The sequence below is a fragment of the Mauremys mutica genome, chromosome 7 (assembly GCF_020497125.1).
Source record: "Mauremys mutica isolate MM-2020 ecotype Southern chromosome 7, ASM2049712v1, whole genome shotgun sequence".
NCBI lineage: Eukaryota > Metazoa > Chordata > Testudines > Geoemydidae > Mauremys > Mauremys mutica.
Genome location: NC_059078.1, coordinates 41,938,059 through 41,955,833, shown reverse-complemented (window position 1 = coordinate 41,955,833; position 17,775 = coordinate 41,938,059). Strand labels below are relative to the sequence as shown.

The window sequence follows — 17,775 nt, the reverse complement described above, 5'->3', positions numbered from 1 at the left end:
CGGTTCACAATCGCGGTCCCACCGGCGCTCTCGGTCCCGTCGCCGATCCCGGTCCCGACGCTGCTCACAGTCCCAGCACCGCTCCCCATCTCTGTACCGGTCGCACTCGCGGCACCGATCAGCATCCCGTTCGCCGGCCCAGTACTTTCGACACCGATCCAGCTCCCGGCACCGTTCCAGTTGCCGTGACTCTCGCAGCCGCTCCAGACGTCGAGCTTCGAGATCCCGGTCGACCTCCCAGCACGGATCCGGTCGCAGGTCCCGGTCTCGTTCCCGGTACCGGTATGGCTCCCAGTACTGATCCCCGGTGTCGTGCAGAGCAAGATCAACTAGAGAGGGAGATTCTTCCCAGGGCTTTTCTGCACCTCCTTGGCCATCTCGACACACATCTGTGTCATCTCATGCGGACAGTGCTTCCTATGCACAGGACTGTGACTCAGATGTGCCCAAACGAGTCTTCCAGGAGACCTAGGCCCAAGATCAAGGCCCCCATCAGTGGTCATTCTGGACACCTTGGGCATATCACCAAGCCCAAGGTGTGCCTCCAGTGCCTTCTCACTCTGTACCATTGGAGCACCGGGTGCCGGAGGCGACTGTCAGCCGCCCCCATCCTACCGGTACAGAGGAAGCTCCTGTTCAGCCAGCAGACTCCCAGATCCCACCGGAGCCTGACGTTGCCCAAGAACAGGAGCCCACGCAGGACCCTCTTCTCCCTGGCCTTTCCTCTTCCTCCTCCCCAGATGAGGCGGTGGCGGGGACATCCTCCTCGGGCCCTCCTCCAATTGACCTGAGGGCCCATCAGGACCTCCTGAGACGGGTGGTACTGAATATGAGTCTTCAGGTGAAGGAGGTCCCAGAGATAGAGGATCCTGTGGTGGATATTCTGTCGGCTGACACCCCCACAAGAGTGGCCTTGCCATTCATCCGCAAGATCCAGACTAACGCTGATACCATCTGGCAGTCTCCAGCCTCTATTCTGCCCACTGCCAGGGGAGTTGAGCGGAAGTACATGGTACCCTCTAAGGGGTACGAGTACCTATACATGCACCCTGCTCCCTCGTCGTACAGTCAGTCAACGAGAGGGGGCACCATGGCCAGCAAGCTCTGGCTCCAAAATCAAAGGAGGCGAGGCGCATGGACTTACTGGGCCGCAAGGTATACTCTGCTGGGGCCCTCCAACTCAGGGTGGCAAACCAGCAAGCCCTGCTGAGCAGCTACAACTATAACACCTGGGTGGCGGTGGGCAGGTTTACGGAGTTAGTTCCTCAAGACTCCCACCAAGAGTTTGCTGCCCTCTTGGAGGAGGGGAAGAAAGTGGCGAGAACTTCTCTCCAGGCCTCGCTGAACGCAGCCGACTCCGCAGCCAGGACTCTGGCATCGGGAGTCGCCATGAGGCGCATATCGTGGCTTCAGGTGTCAAGCCTCCCGCCTGAGTTACAACACACCATACAGGACTTGCCCTTCGATGGTCAAGGCATATTTTCTGAAAAGAGTGACCTTAGGCTGCAAAGCCTAAAGGACAATAGGGTCATCATGCGCTCGCTTTCCGTCCCCAGCCTCACCGCCCTTACCCCCCGCCAAGGCCGAGACAGGACTTCGGCAGAAGGCGTGTCCGAGGCAGTCGCAGACGGCAGTCTGGACCCCAAGCGGGCCAAAATCAGGGTCCCTCCAAACCACCAGTGGGGCCAAAGCCAAACTTTTGAAGGCGTGCCCCAGGACGGCGTACCAGTCGCTTCCCAGGATCCTTTCCCTCCCTTTTACAACCGCCTCTCCTTTTTCCTCCCTGCGTGGACCCAACTAACTTCGGATTGTTGGGTCCTACGCACGGTAGAATTTGGGTACCACCTCCAGTTTATTTCGCCCCTCCCTCCCACCCCCCATCCTCGTCGCTCTTCAGGGACCCCTCTCATGAGCAATTCCTCTTGCAAGAGGTGCGGTCGCTCCTCGCTATGGGAGCTATAGAGGAGGTACCAAAGGACTCGAGGGGCAAGGGGTTCTATTCCCGCTATTTCCTAATCCCCAAGGCGAAGGAAGGTCTCAGACCTATCCTAGACCTGTGAGGACTCAACAACTTCATGATAAAGTTGAAGTTCCGCATGGTATCCCTGAGGACCATCATCCCGTCCTTGGATCCCGGAGACTGGTATGCCGCCCTCGATATGAAGGACGCATATTTTCACATTGCCATTTACCCTCCACACAGACGGTACCTCCGGTTTGTGGCCAACCATCAACATTTCCAGTTTATGGTCGTTCCCTTTGGCCTCTCTACAGCCCCAAGAGTGTATACAAAGTGCATGGCTGTAGTCGCTGCCTCCCTCCATCGCCGTCGGATACACGTCTTTCCGTATCTCGACGATTGGCTCATTCGAGGGACCTCCGAGACCCAAGTCACCTGTCGTGTGGGCATTGTCAAGGACCTATTCAAGCGTCTAGGCCTGATGATCAATATAGAGAAATCCACTCTGGTTCCCACACAGAGAATAGAATTCACTGGAGCCATCCTGGACTCCTGCGTTGGGCTGGCAACCCACCACGTAAAAAGCAAGCGCTACAGGAACGTCAACCAAATCTTCAGAAATTCATAAAATTGTGGGTAGCCAGCCGGAGATTCAGGCAGTAATGCCAAATATGACAAACGGAGATCAAAGCCGAAAGGAAGTCCCTGTTTCGATGGAGTCTCTGGTCAAACCCAAAAAACAAATAAAGATAGCGGTATGGAATGTTCGAACAATGTATGAAACAGGGAGAACAGCATCAGTAACAAAGGAAATGAGAAAATATGGCATTAACATTCTTGGGATTAGTGAGATGAGGTGGACGGACATTGGTATGTTAATACTGGACTCTGGTGAGACAATTTTTTATTCAGGACGCATAGATGGACATCACCATGAAGGGGTGGGCATCATTGTCGACAAAGAGACGAGAAAGTGTTTGTTAGGATGGAGTCCTGTTACCTCCAGAATAATAAGAGCGAGATTCTTCTCCAGATATGTGAAGACTACCATCATCCAATGTTATGCACCTACTGAACAAGCTGAGGAGGAGGAAAAAGACTTGTTCTATACCAGACTCCAGGAAGAGATACTTAAGACCCCATGCCACGACATCCTGATTTTGATGGGCGACTTCAATGCTAAAGTCGGTTCCAGCAATGCCGGGTATGAAGCATGCATGGGGCGGGAAGGAGTTGGAGAGAGAAATGACAACGGTCAACGATTTGTAGACTTATGTCTTGAGAATGGACTGGTGATAGGTGGAACAATCTTCCAACATAAGACAATACACAAGCTGACGTGGATATCACCGGATGGGAAAACCAGGAACCAAATTGATCACATTGCAATCAATCGGAAGTGGAGAGGGTCACTGCTGGATACTAGAGTATTAAGAAGTGCAGATGTAGGTGGTGACCATCATCTTGTATTGAGCAAGCTTCAGATAAAATTGAGAAAGACGAAGAAAGTTTATGGGCAACAAATTTTCGACTCAAGGAAGTTGGAAGAACCGCCGGTAAAGGCACAGTTCATATTGGAGCTCTCAAAAAAGTTTCAACTTCTAAATGACTTGCGAACTGGTAATATAAACACTTTCTGTGACAACGTCGAGAAGGCATATGTAGAGACCAGCAAGACAGTGCTTGGCTACAAGAGAAGAGAGCGGAAAGTATGGCTTTCTGATCACACATGGAAACTCATTGAGGAGAGGAAGACAGCAAAACTACGCATGCTAACTGGAAGGGACGAACAACAGAAAGCTGCGAACAAAGAATATAGGGAGAAAATCAAGGCTGTGAAGAGAAGTGCCCGAAAAGACAAAAGGGATTATATTACCAGTCTGTCAAGAGAGGCACAGTCAGCAGCCGCACGGGGCGACACAAGAACTGTGTATAGAATCACGAGGACTTTGACAGGAGGGTTCAGCAATAGGTCAACAGCGGTTAGAGGAAAGAATGGGAGAATATTGATACAAGAGAAAGATCAAATCAATCAATGGGCAGAGCATTTTAGAGAGACTTTAAATAGATCAAATCCTGAAGAGGTGGTTGAAATAGAGGAAACGAGTTTTCAGAGGGAGGAAGAATGTGGGCCTATCATAGAGCGAGAGATAGAAGAGGCTATTAAACAGACAAAAGCAAACAGGGCACCAGGTGAAGATAGAATAACCGCAGAAATGCTAAAAGCTGACCTGAACATGAGTGCCGGGATTCTAAAGGAGCTATTCAACAAGGTGTGGGAAGAAGAGAAGGTACCTGAAGCATGGAAGAAAGGTATCATCATGAAATTACCAAAGAAGGGTGATTTGTCTTTGTGTGGTAATTGGAGAGGTATAAACTTGTTATCAGTGCTCGGGAAGGTTTTCTGCAGAGTTCTGTTACAGAGAATAAGACAAGCAGTAGAAGAGATCCTGAGGGAAGAACAAACAGGATTTAGGAGTGGGAGAGGATGCGTTGATCAGATATTTGTACTACGTACGATAATGGAACAATCTCTTGAATGGAACTCGCCACTGTTCATTAATTATCTCGATTTCGAGAAGGCATTTGATAGTGTCCACCATCCATCTCTCTGGAATATCTTAAAAATATATGGATTCCCTTCGAAAGTGATTAACATCTTCAAAGATATGTATGCCGGCAATAAGTGTTGTGTTCGCCATGAAGGACAGCAGAGCGAGTGGTTCCATGTGAGAACGGGAGTTAGACAAGGGTGTGTTATTTCGCCCATTCTATTTCTTGTGGTCACAGATTGGGTGATGCGGAAAGCCACTGAAGATAGGCCAAAAGGGATCGCATGGGGAACCTCTGGTCATATTGAAGACTGTGACTTTGCGGATGACATCGCCCTGATTTCAAGCTCTCAGACGGACCTCCAAGAGAAGATTGATAGAGTAGGTAGAGTAGGAAGGTGCGTAGGACTTGATATCCATTCCGGTAAGAGCAAAATAATGAAAGTAAAAACAGCCAGCTCGACGAAGACAGTGTTATGTGATGTAGAATTGGAGGAGGTGAACGACTTCAAATATCTTGGTAGTTACATATCGACTGATGGCAATATTCAGAAGGAGATATCTACCAGAATCGGTCTTGCAGCAAATGCATTCTATAGACTTCAGAATATTTGGAGGTCAACCATCTTGCAAATGAAAACCAAGGTAGAGATCTACAGGTCGAACGTCCGCTCTGTGTTATACAAGGCCTGCAAAACTTCCCGACAACTTCCGCTTACACGTTTCTCGGCCTACTAGGTCACATGGCGGCATGCACGTTCGTGACCAAACACTCCAGACTGCGGCTCCGTCCCCTTCAAACTTGGCTATCCTCGGTATACCACCCAGGCAGAGACAGTCTAGACACAATCGTCACGATCCCCCCGAGCATCCTAGGCTCCCTAGACTGGTGGTTGACGCCCTCCCTAGTATGCGCAGGGATGCCATTGCATCCACCTCAGCCTTCAATGACCCTGGCAACGGACGCGTCATCTCTAGGCTGGGGTGCCCACCTCGGGCATCTCCTCACTCCAGGCCTTTGGTCAGCTCGGGAGCTGGGCTTGCTCATCAATGTGCGGGAGCTGAGAGCAGTCCGCCTCATGTGCCAGGTGTTTCAAGAGCATTTACAAGGCCGTTGTGTCTCAGTGTTCACGGACAACACAACGGCCATGTTTTACATAAACAAACGGGGGAGCGTGTTCCTCCCCCCTTTGTCGGGAAGCTATCCAGCTCTGGGACTTCTGCATAGCCCACTCGATAGACCTGGTGGCGTCTTTTCTCCCGGGGGTTCGGAACATTCTGGCAGATCACCTCAGCAGATCCTTCCTGTCTCACGAGTGGTCGATTCATCCATGTTATCCAGGTCGTCGATGTTATCCATTCTGTTTTCCGGAAGTGGGGCTTTCCCCGCATAGACCTCTTCGCTTCATAGAATCTCAGGGTTGGAAGGGACCTCAGGAGGTCATCTAGTCCAACCCCCTGCTCAAAGCAGGACCAAACCCAACTAAATCATCCCAGCCAGGGCTTTGTCAAGCCTGACCTTAAAAACCTCTAAGGAAGGAGATTCCACCACCTCCCTAGGTAACCCATTCCAGTTCTTCACCACCCTACTAGTGAAAAAGTTTTTCCTAATGTCCAACCTAAACCTCCCCCTCTGCAACTTGAGACCATTACTCCTTGTTCTGTCATCTTCTACCACTGAGAACAGTCTAGATCCATCCTCTTTGGAACCCCCTTTCAGGTAGTTGAAAGCAGCTATTAAATCCCCCCTCATTCTTCTCTTCTGCAGGCTAAACAATCTCAGTTCCCTCAGCCTCTCCTCATAAGTCATGTGCTCCAGCCCCCTAATCATTTTTGTTGCCCTCCGCAGGACTCTCTCCAATTTATCCACATCCTTCTTGTAGAGTGGGGCCCAAAACTGGACACAGTACTCCAAATGAGGCCTCACCAGTGCTGAATAGAGTGGAATGATCACATCCCTCGATCTGCTGGAAATGCCGCTACTTATACAACCCAAAATGCCATTAGCCTTCTTGGCAACAAGGGCACACTGTTGACTCATATTCAGCTTTTCGTCCACCGTAACCCCTAGGTCCTTTTCTGCAGAACTGCTGCCCAGCCATTCGGTCCCTAGTCTGTAGCAGTGCATGGGATTCTTCCGTCCTAAGTGCAGGACTCTGCACTTGTCCTTGTTGAACCTCATCATATTTCTTTTGGCCCAATCCTCTAATTTGTCTAGGTCCCTCTGTATCCTATCCCTACCCTCCAGCGTATCAACCACTCCTCCCAGTTTAGTGTCATCTGCAAACTTGCTAAGGGTACAGTCCACACCATCCTCCAGATCGTTAATGAAGATATTGAACAAAACCGGCCCCAGCACCGACCCTTGAGGCACTCCACTTGATACCGGCTGCCAACTAGACATGGAACCATTGATCACTACCCGTTGAGCCCGACCATCTAGCCAGTTTTCTATCCACCTTACCGTCCATTCATCCAGCCCAGACTTCTTTAACTTGCTGGCAAGAATACTGTGGAAGACGGTATCAAAAGCTTTGCTAAAGTCCAGAAATAGCACATCCACTGCTTTCCCCTCATCCACAGAGCCGGTTATCTCATCATAGAAGGCAATTAGGTTAGTCAGGCATGACTTGCCCTTGGTGAATCCATGCTGACTGTTCCTGATCACTTCCCCTCCTTTAAGTGGTTCAGAATTGATTCCTTGAGGACCTGTTCCATGATTTTTCCAGGGACTGAGGTGAGACTGACTGGCCTGTAGTTCTCTGGATCTTCCTTCTTCCCTTTTTTAAAGATGGGCACTACATTAGCTTTTTTCCAGTCATCCGGGACCTCCCCCGATCGCCATGATTTTTCAATGATAATGGCCAATGGCTCTGCAATCTCATCGGCCAACTCCTTTAGCACCCTCGGATACAGCGCATCCGGCCCCATGGACTTGTGCTCGTCCAGCTTTTCTAAATAGTCCCGAACTACTTCTTTCTCCACAGAGAGCTGGTCACCTCCTCCCCATACCGTGCTGCAGAGTGCAGCTGTCTGGGAGCTGACCTTGTCTGTGAAGACAGAGGCAAAAAAAGCATTGAGTACACTAGCTTTCTCCACATCCTCTGTCACTAGGTTCCCTCCCTCATTCAGCAAGGGGCCCGCACTTTCCTTGACTTTCTTCTTGTTGCTAACATACCCAAAGAAACCCTTCTTGTTACTCCTAACATCTCCGGCTAGCTGCAACTCCAAGTGTGATTTGGCCTTCCTAATTTCACTCCTGCATGCCTGAGCAATACTTTTATACTCCTCCCTGGTTATTTGTCCAATCTTCCACTTCTTGTAAGCTGTTTTTTTGTGTTTAAGACGAGCAAGGATTTCACTGTTAAGCCAAGCTGGTCACCTGCCATATTTACTTTTCTTCCTACACATCGGGATGGTTTGTTCCTGGAACCTCAATAAGGATTCTTTAAAATACAGCCAGCTTTCCTCGACTCCTTTCCCCGTCATGTTATTCTCCCAGGGGACCTTGCCCATCAGTTCCCTGAGGGAGTCGAAGTCTGCTTTTCTGAAGTCCAGGGTCTCTGTTCTACTGCTCTCCTTTCTTCCTTGTGTCAGGATCCTGAACTCGACCATCTCATGGTCACTGCCTCCCAGGTTCTCATCCACTATTGCTTCCTCTACTATTTCTTCCCTGTTTGTGAGCAGCAGCTCAAGAAGAGCTTTTCCCCTAGTTGGTTCCTCCAGCACTTGCACCAGGAAATTGTCCCCTACACCAGGGGTCCCCAACCCCCGGTCCGCGGCCCGGTACCGGTCCGCGGCCTCTTACAAACCGGGCCGCGAACCGACCCAGTGGACCTCCCGCAGGCGTGCCTGCGGGAGGTCTACCCGAGCCGCGGGACGAGCGCTTCCTCCGCAGTCATGCCTGCGGGAGGTCCGCTGCTCCCGGGGCTCCGGTGGACCTCCCGCAGGCATGACTGCGGACGGTTCGCTGGTCGCGCGGCTCAGCTGGACCTCCCGCAGGCGCCTGCGGGAGGTCTACCCAAGCCGCGGGACGAGCGCTCCCTCCGCAGGCATGACCGGTCCCTGGTCCTGAAAAGGTTGGGGACCCCTGCCCTACACTTTCCAGAAACTTCCTGGATTGTCTGTGCACTGCTGTATTGCTCTCCCAGCAGATATCGGGGTGATTAAAGTCACCCATGAGAACCAGGGCCTATGATCCAGCAACTTCTGTTAGTTGCTGGAAGAAAGCCTCGTCCACCTTGTCCCCCTGGTCTGGTGGTCTGTAGCAGACTCCCACCACGACATTACCCTTGTTGTTCATACTTCTAAATTTAATCCAGAGACTCTCAGGTTTTTCTGCAGTTTCATACTGGCGCTCTGAGCAGTCATACTGCTCTCTTACATACAACGCAACTCCCCCACCTTTTCTGCCCTGCCTATCCTTCCTGAACACAAGTGGTCGATTCATCCATGTTATCCAGGTCGTCGATGTTATCCATTCTGTTTTCCGGAAGTGGGGCTTTCCCTGCATAGACCTCTTCGCTTCCCGCGAGAACAGGAAATGCCAGACGTTCTGCTCCTTCCAAGGTCTCTCCCTGGGATCGATCTCAGACGCATTTCTGCTGCCATGGACGACCCATCTGCTTTACGCCTTCCCACCGTTCCTGCTGGTTCACAGGGTCCTGCTCAAGCTCCGCAGGGACAGAGCCCACCTGATCATGATCGCTCCAGAGTGGCCGAGGCAGCACTGATACACCATGTTGCTCGACCTGTCGATAGCCAACCCAATCCCCCTACCTCTTTACCCAGACCTTATAACTCAGGACCACGGCAGACTTCACCACCCAGACCTGCAGTCTCTTCACCTCACAGCATGGTTGCTGCGTGATTGAGCCAGTCCGAGTTACGTTGCTCAGCCTCGGTGCAACAAGTGCTCCTGGGTAGTAGGAAACCTTCCACTAGGTTAACATATCTGACTAAGTGGAAGCGTTTCTCCCGCTGGTGCGACCAACATGATGTTATTCCCACCGAGGTATCAGTCCCTACCATCTTGGACTACCTCTGGTTCCTCAAACAGCAGGGCCTAGCGGTATCGTCATTGAAGGTACACTTGGCGGCCATCTCTACCTTCCACCCAGGGGAGAGTGAATGCTCCGTATTCTCTCACCCTATGGTTTCTAGGTTTCTCAAGGGCTTGGAGCGTTTATACCCCCAAGTACGCCGCCCCGCCCCAACTTGGGACCTCAACCTAGTTCTAACCAAACTTATGACTGCCCCTTTCGAGCCGCTAGCGACCTGTTCGCTGCTGTACCTGTCTTGGAAGACAGCTTTCCTTGTAGCCATTGTAGGCGAGACGAGTTTCTGAGCTTCGGGCTCTCACGGTGGACCCACCGTATACCGTGTTTCACAAGGACAAGGTACAGCTGCGACCACATCCGGCCTTCCTACCTAAAGTGGTATCGGCATTTCATATCAACCAGGATATCTTCCTTCCAGTCTTCTTCCCGAAGCCACACTCATCACGCTGGGAGCAGCAACTGCTCTCCCTAGACGTCTGTAGGGCGCTCACATTTTATATCGAGCGAACAAAGCCCTTTCGTAAAACACCCCAACTCTTCGTCGCGGTGGCAGACTGAATAAAGGGCCTACCTGTCTCCTCCCAGAGGATTTCATCTTGGGTGACATCGTGCATCCGCACCTGCTATGACTTGGCTCATGTTCCGATGAGCCACCTTACCGCACATTCCACCAGGGCTCAGGCTTCATCTGCCGCCTTCCTGGCTCATGTACCCATCCAGTAGATATGTCGGGCAGCTACCTGGTCCTCGGTCCACACCTTTGCCTCACATTACGCATTGGTTCAACAGTCTAGAGATGATGCAACATTTGGCTCAGCTGTTTTGTATTCTGCAACATCTCACTCCAACCCCACCGCCTAGATAAGGCTTGGGAATCACCTAATTGGAATCGATATGAGCAAGCACTCGAAGAAGAAAAGACGGTTACTCACCTTTGTAACTGTTGTTCTTCGAGATGTGTTGCTCATATCCATTCCAAACCCGCCCTCCTTTCCCTCCGTCGGAGTAGCCGGCAAGAAGGAACTGAAGGGCCGTTGGGTCGGCAGGGGTATATATCCGGCGCCATGGCGGCGCCACTCTATGGGGCGACCCAGCCAACCCACCGAGTGTTGCTAGGGTAAAAATCTTCCGACGAACGTGCACGCGGCGCGCGCACACCTAATTGGAATCAATATGAGCAACACATCTCGAAGAACAATAGTTACAAAGGTGAGTAACTGTGTTTTATGGTCTTAATTTTTTTTTCTTCCAGTGTAATATGCTGTATACTCATCTTACTTTAGTTATTGGGAGAATTCAGTCCACATTTAATCAGTACACAACTTACTACAAGTATCATAGAAGTGTAGGTCTGGAAGGGACTTCAGAGTCCTCAAATCCAGCCTCTTGCCCTGGGGTAGAACCAAGTAAATCTAGACCATCCCTGACAGGTGTTTGTCCAACCTGTTCTTAAAAACCTCAATGATGGGGATTCCACAAACTCCCTTGGAAGCCTATTTCAGAATTTAACTACCCTTATAGTTAGAAAGATTTTCCTAATTTCTAATCTAAATCTCCTTTCCTGAAGATTAAGCTCATTACTGTTTGTTCTACCTCCAATCGACAAGGAGAACAATTTATCACTGTCTTCTTTATAATGACCCTTAACATATTTGAAGACTGTTATTAGGTCCCCATCCAGTGTTCTTTTCTCAGGACTAAACTTGTCCAGTTTTTTAACTTTTCCTCATAATTCAGGTTTTCTAAAACTTCTGTCATTTTTGTTGCTGGCCTCTGGACTCTCCAGTTTATCCACATGTTTCTTGAAGTGGTGCCCAGAATTGGACACAATATTGCAGCTGAGGCCCCACTATCAGCAAGTAGAATGGGATGATTACCACCCCCTGTCTTACATACAGCGTTCCTGCTAATAGATCCTAGAACGATATTTACCTTTGTTGCAGCTCATCACATTATTCACTCACATTCAATTTGTGATCTTCTATAACCCCCATATCCTTTTCAGCACTACCACCATCTTGCCAGTTATTCCCCATTTTGTAGTTGTGCATTAATTTTTTTCTTTCTAGCTGGGAATGGACAAAGGGATGGATCACTTGATGATTGCCTATTCTGTTAATTCCCTCTGAAGCACCTGGCATTGGCCACTGTCAGATGACAGGATACTGGGATAGATGGACCTTTGGTCTGACCCAGTCTGGCCATTCTTATGTCCTCCTCGAGTTCTCAAAGATAATTGCTAACAGTTTTGAGATTGCTTCAGCTAGTTCCTTAAATAGCCTAGGATGAATTTCATCAGGCCTTGGAGTTGTGTGCAAGTTTGTCACAGAGTTAATCTAATTGATGTTAGATAGGGTGTCAGTTGTATTATGTGAGGGAATCCTATTGGTTAATCCCTGATGCAGGATTTATCAGATTAAATATGCTTAACAAAACAAAAATTACATAAATAGTTATCAGAATAAAAAAAACCACACTCCGTTTCTATAGGAGCGTTTACAGTTTTTGCTACATGGAGGAAGAAGTAAAATGCTTTATAAATACTCCAGCAGCAGACATCCACCCTTTCTAAAAAAATATGTTCATGTTCTGCTAGCTCTAGCTGTAATTCTGTTATTGTAAGATGTCCGTAGAGCTGCCACCTGAAATGACAGCACATAGCCACTAATCCATAAATTTAAAAGGCAAGACTGAAAATAAAGTCCATTATGGATGGATACTATCCAATAAAGATGTCTGCAAAGTCCATAGCCATTTTCTTCTGTGTCAGATCATGCTGCTGAAATCTCTTCTTTCAGACAGACGGATGCTTCACTTCAAGAACCATTTGATTTCATTTCATGAAATTTTTTTGGTGCATGAAAACTGCAGATTCTGCCCCAACGGTGAAAAATAAAGGTTTTAACACAGCAAGTGCCATTTTTAAAAATTGGCTTTTCAGGAGAGAATCTAACTTTTTAAATGCCGTGAAGGAATAAACATTTAGGAGGACAAGAATTATATTACATACGTTATTTTTAGTCAGTTTATTAAACAAATACATTATTGAAATTATTATTAATTATTGCATTGATTAAAAATATAAATGAAGGCCATGATTAATCTATGATGAAAGGACCTATGCCATGTTCACTATTGGATTCTGGAGAGAAATGCAGAGTCTAAGCATTCAGAACAAGATAATGTAAATAAAATGACTTAAAATACATATTGTTCTCCTAATATCTCTAATAAAGGATGGGGCCAAATTAGAGTGCATTAATGCATTAATGGCATTCATGTTATACTATTTTCCTGGTAAATTAAATATTGTAGTTAATTTAATATTTATTTATTTTGGTGTAAGTTACTTCAATTTACTTTAAATTAACACATTTTTTAAAACTAGAGCTTTTACTTTGTGGCTTTACTTTGTGTACTGTAGATTGTTAAAGTATTGAGATGCAAGTATTTAAAATAATTGTAGTACAGATACACATTGTAACATTACACGGTATATAGGTATCTTTGTATATAATTGTAAAGATATAATTACATGTTCATGCACGCAGTATAATGCCTTAATTTTATATTGAGAAAATTAAGGATGTCCTAGTTGCAAAGTCAAATAAACCAACTGTTTTTTTCTAATCAAAACAATATGTTGAGACTAATACACAATTAAACCTATGCTATCCTGCTACTTGATTGCACAGGCAACTCTGCTTAAATAATACTAGTATTCTCACTAACACTATATGCAAAAAACTAGTTTTTAATCTGATTATTCTTGAACATTGATTGGCTAGTATGGCTAGTTTTTGGATTTACCTTGTTAAAACTCAGGCAGAGATGTTCTATAAACTTGAGCTGTGTCTCATTTGTTATGTCTGTCATTTGTCACTTTCCATATGGGTTTGTGTCTAACAGCACAGAGTTAAAACTTAATTACCTCTGAAACATTTAATTCCAATTCAATTTTCTTTCCTAAGCAAGTTTGTTAAATGGGGCAGTGTGTTAAATGGGTATTCTTCTGAGCTGTTCTCTTCAACAGGATTTTCTTAGAGATGAGTCTATGGGGTAGAGAGACTATTTAGCCATCAGAACCCCAATCTAACTATTTCAGCTGTTGGTCCTTTCATACTGACATGGGTGGTATTTTTCTAGCTTCCACATCTTACACAAAATAGATTGCTTATTAAATGCATTAGGTGATTCTGTCGCAACTTGTGTGAATATCAGGTACTAAAAACAAAACATGTAGGTTATTCAACAAACTCAAATATAGGCGGTCTTGGTAAGTGAATAGAATTTTACAACCAGCAATGTCAGTAAAAGAGTTAATGTATGGTATGCTGGGGGCAGAAGTTGTAAAGCACTGTTACAAACAAAAAATGAAAGAAGATTGAGGAAGATTCTGCCTTAAGCTCCAATTTTAGATACAAAATTGTGTGTCTTGAGTGTGACATTCTTCTTTAATTTTACAAAGTAGACAGAATAACCACAGGCTTTCTATAAGACTCAGAGCGCTTTTAGTGTAGTCTAAATCTAGATACAGTGCTTTCCTCTTTAGAAGGAAATTCCTCAAACCTACAGAAATTACAAGTGGTGCATGTAGCGATCTCTGGTTTTCAATAGAGTTGAATGTAGAGTACAAAAGTCTACAATGGTTCTTGAAAATCTGCAACACTTCAGGCCAAAATATGTAAAAAGGGTAAAAGTTCAGAGGCAACTTTTAATTTAATTAAATGATGAGGAAAACATCTGTAGTTCTGCATCATCAGAATTTTCTGGAAGAATTCCAGAACCACAGGCCATTAATTTAACTTGTTCAAAATGCATCCACATACAATGAGGATGTAGGAAAACCAGAAAAGGAAAAAGGAAAAATGAGGTACTCATACTCAGGTTGATGTTTGGTCCACTGAAGAACTAAAACTTGTAGTAGTCTGTTGGCTACAAATAAACTGCAGCCAACATCTTAACACAATCCTGAATATGTTATGCATCCTTTTGAGTCAATGTCTGGCAATATAATTTATTGGACACACAAAGATCCTTCAGTCCTGTCTCTTCACGTAGTAGAAAAGCATCAGAGAAGGCTAGTCTGATTTGAGGTTAGAGCTGCACAGAATCGTTAGATTGTAGTGAAATCTTTACCCAGTAGGCCAAATGAACTGCAGCTGTAATATGGGAGTGGGATCTGTGCCTGAAGAATAATCTACATGTCATTGTTTTGTTTATACATTGTCACACAGGTGTAGCAGATTAATCCTTTTATTTATAAGGACGTCTAGATAGAAAACTCTCTGCGTGCATACTATAATCCTCCTCCCATCCCTTTTCCCTATTTTTCCAAGTATAGTATTATTTTTGTGATAGTTGTTGTTTTGCTTATGTTTGTTTTCTTTTGGCACATTTATACAGGAACTTAACGTACGTCAGGTGACATTGTCTACTGATAAAGATAAGTACGGAATCCGTCTAAGAGCGGAACCAGATCATATGGTGCTCGGGAAGCGTCTGAAAGGTGCCTTTAAAGCTGTTATGACTGCCATCAAGGAGCTGAAGAGTGAGCAGCTGGAAGAATTCCAAAAGACAGGTGCATAGTGGGACTGTATGCATTGATCAGCAGTTGATGGTCATGATGTGGATCTTGGAAAGAAGAGCCAAAGGATTTCAGGCCTCTCAGGCTCAAGCCATCGCTTTTAGTTTACATTTATAATAATCAGTTTAACACATTTTTTGGGGGAAAAAAAAAAACCAACAACCCGCAAATACATTGTTACATCAAAATGCAAGAGATTTTAAAGGCCCAACCCCCAGCTAACATTCCAGGCAAACTAGTGAACTTTCTAAGTGAATAAAAGGAAGCTGCGAATTGATACCTTGAACCTACTTGTCTAGAGTAGAAACAAATGGCTTTATGTGCTTAATATACATGTTGCTTCTATGTACTATGGTAAAAAGTATTATGTAGAACAGAGTAGACTGATAGATTCTTGTATAGAGTACAAGAACCGGATTGTTCCATGACTCTTAAATTCATATATGAAGTAAACATCTATCTGAAACTTTTTTTAAAATATTTGTTTAATAGTTTCCGGTGGGTGGGATTTTTCCAAACATCTTTACTCTGTCTTGTTTGTTTAACTTTTATTCAGCTTTAATAATAGACAGCTATTGATTTCAAATGGTCTGCACCTATGGTGGTGCTTGAGCTTAAATTCTGCTGCTTGTAGTGACTTTACTTTGGAAAGTCTACATTTGGAGTTGTTTTAGTGTTCCTGAGAATTGCTTAGCAATGTTGGCCAGCAGTGCTGGACTTCAAATAACATAGCTCAGGATTTCTATCAATTTAGTTGCTTATAATCAGAGTTTACCTATATTAACACGATGAGGAAACTGTCTTCCTGTTGAAAGAAATGTCACAATGTGATGTATTTCTTATATTTGAAGTTTGATATTTAATTATATAGGTACCATTGTTGTGGAAGGCCATGAATTACATGAGGAGGATCTCCGTCTCATGTACACCTTCGATCAGGTCATGGGTGGATCTGCCCAGTATGAGGCACATTCTGATGCTCAGGTATTAATTGTAGTAATTATTTCTCTGCTTTAAGCAAAATGTTTCCCTAGAAAGTAAGTATTTAAATATTTAAGTGAAGTAATTGTAGCACAGTGAGTGATTGCACTAGCCTTTCACTTCAGGATACTTAGGTTCAAATCATATTTAGTACACAACTAGAAATGAGTGCTGTCATCTTAACCTAGTTATTACCAGACACTCATCTATGTCAGTAGAAATGCCAGTACTCAGGATAGTATAATGGATAGCTCACTCTCCTCTAGCGGTATTGACTGTTGGTTTGTAACAGGAATAACAGCAGGTAAAGGCTGGTCTTTGTCACTAAAGAAGCTGTGTCTTTGAATCCATATGTGGAACTGATCTGTTGAACATGAACACACCTTATTAAGTCTGTCTCCTCACCATAACCAACCTTAAGTGAACAGCATTATAAAAATGTAACGGTGCATGTTAATGCAATAACTGGTGTATTTTACTAATGCTTCTGCTGTACATTCTTTCAGGTTTTAGTTCTCCTAGATGTCACCCCAGATCAGTCCATGGTTGACGAAGGAGTTGCTCGTGAAGTGATTAATCGCATCCAAAAACTTCGCAAAAAGGTTAGTAAGTGATGGAATGTGATATCATTTTGAAAAATCAGTTTTATATATTATACCGAGGATGTTAAAGTTTCCAAATTGATTTAAAGTTCAGCTCCATGTACTTTAATATTGCATGGTTAGCTGTAGAAATGTTTGCAGCCTACAGGTCAAGACATAAGTGGAAATAAGCTATGTTGGTCACTCCTTCTTGGTCTCATAGCAGCTAGCAGTCTAACCAGACCCCATATTGCTTGCATGCCCACATCATTTATAGTGAAGATACATCTTCCAGAAGTGGAGCAAATACAGCTTATGCCAAATCTTCTGATTTCTTTCCCCACCCACTAGCATCAATTCATTCTTATCTGGTTTGAACCTCAGCCTGCTAACCCTCATCCATGCCCCCGTTTCTACCAGACAGTGAGTGTGAGATCTCTGCCCCAGTTTGGGTGAGTTAGACTGCATCAGCTGGGTCAGTGACAGAGAGATGAGCTGGCTGCGATCATCATACTTGAAGACACCACAATTCATATGTCTTCATTCACACAAGGAAATGTGTTTTTTACCGAAATGTGCAAGGGAATGTCTGACAACATTGTGTTGACAGAAGTATTTTGCCAACTTATTTCTCTCTTCCTGGTTGCATAAAACATTGTTTTTGGCCTAGTTTCCCAAACCACAGCCCTGTCTACGTTAAGGCAGTTTGAACCAGTATAACTATGTTAATATAGTTAGCGTGGTGCCACGCCCCTAAGGTATATGCACTGTCTCCACTCAATGGAAACTCCACTTTGCACCAATGTACATTAGGCATATGCATCAGTGTGACTACCCTGGTTCAGATTTTCTTAATGTGGACAGGACCTATAGTTCTGTATAGCCCATGCAAGAAAATATAATGGCTTCAAAATCCACCAGTAAAAACTAATAACTCCACAGCCATTGTGGCCAGATTGTACACATATCTACACCGACTCCCATTTGGAGTCTTGCCTGAGTGTAGGATTGAGATTCTGTTATTCATGGGATAGGTTCTGGGGAATCATTCTGT

General features: G+C 45.5%; 1 protein-coding gene across 2 annotated transcripts in view; it reads left to right on the top strand.

Annotated features, from left to right (window-relative positions):
- Positions 1–17,775, top strand: part of IARS1 (isoleucyl-tRNA synthetase 1) — a 194,401-nt gene that overhangs the window by 132,135 nt on the left and 44,491 nt on the right. For both annotated transcript variants that reach the window (XM_045023399.1, XM_045023400.1), the window contains 3 exons: positions 14,979–15,153; positions 16,031–16,143; positions 16,647–16,742. In XM_045023399.1, coding sequence (XP_044879334.1) covers positions 14,979–15,153; positions 16,031–16,143; positions 16,647–16,742 — 384 coding nt within the window. The remainder of the gene's footprint in view (positions 1–14,978; positions 15,154–16,030; positions 16,144–16,646; positions 16,743–17,775) is intronic.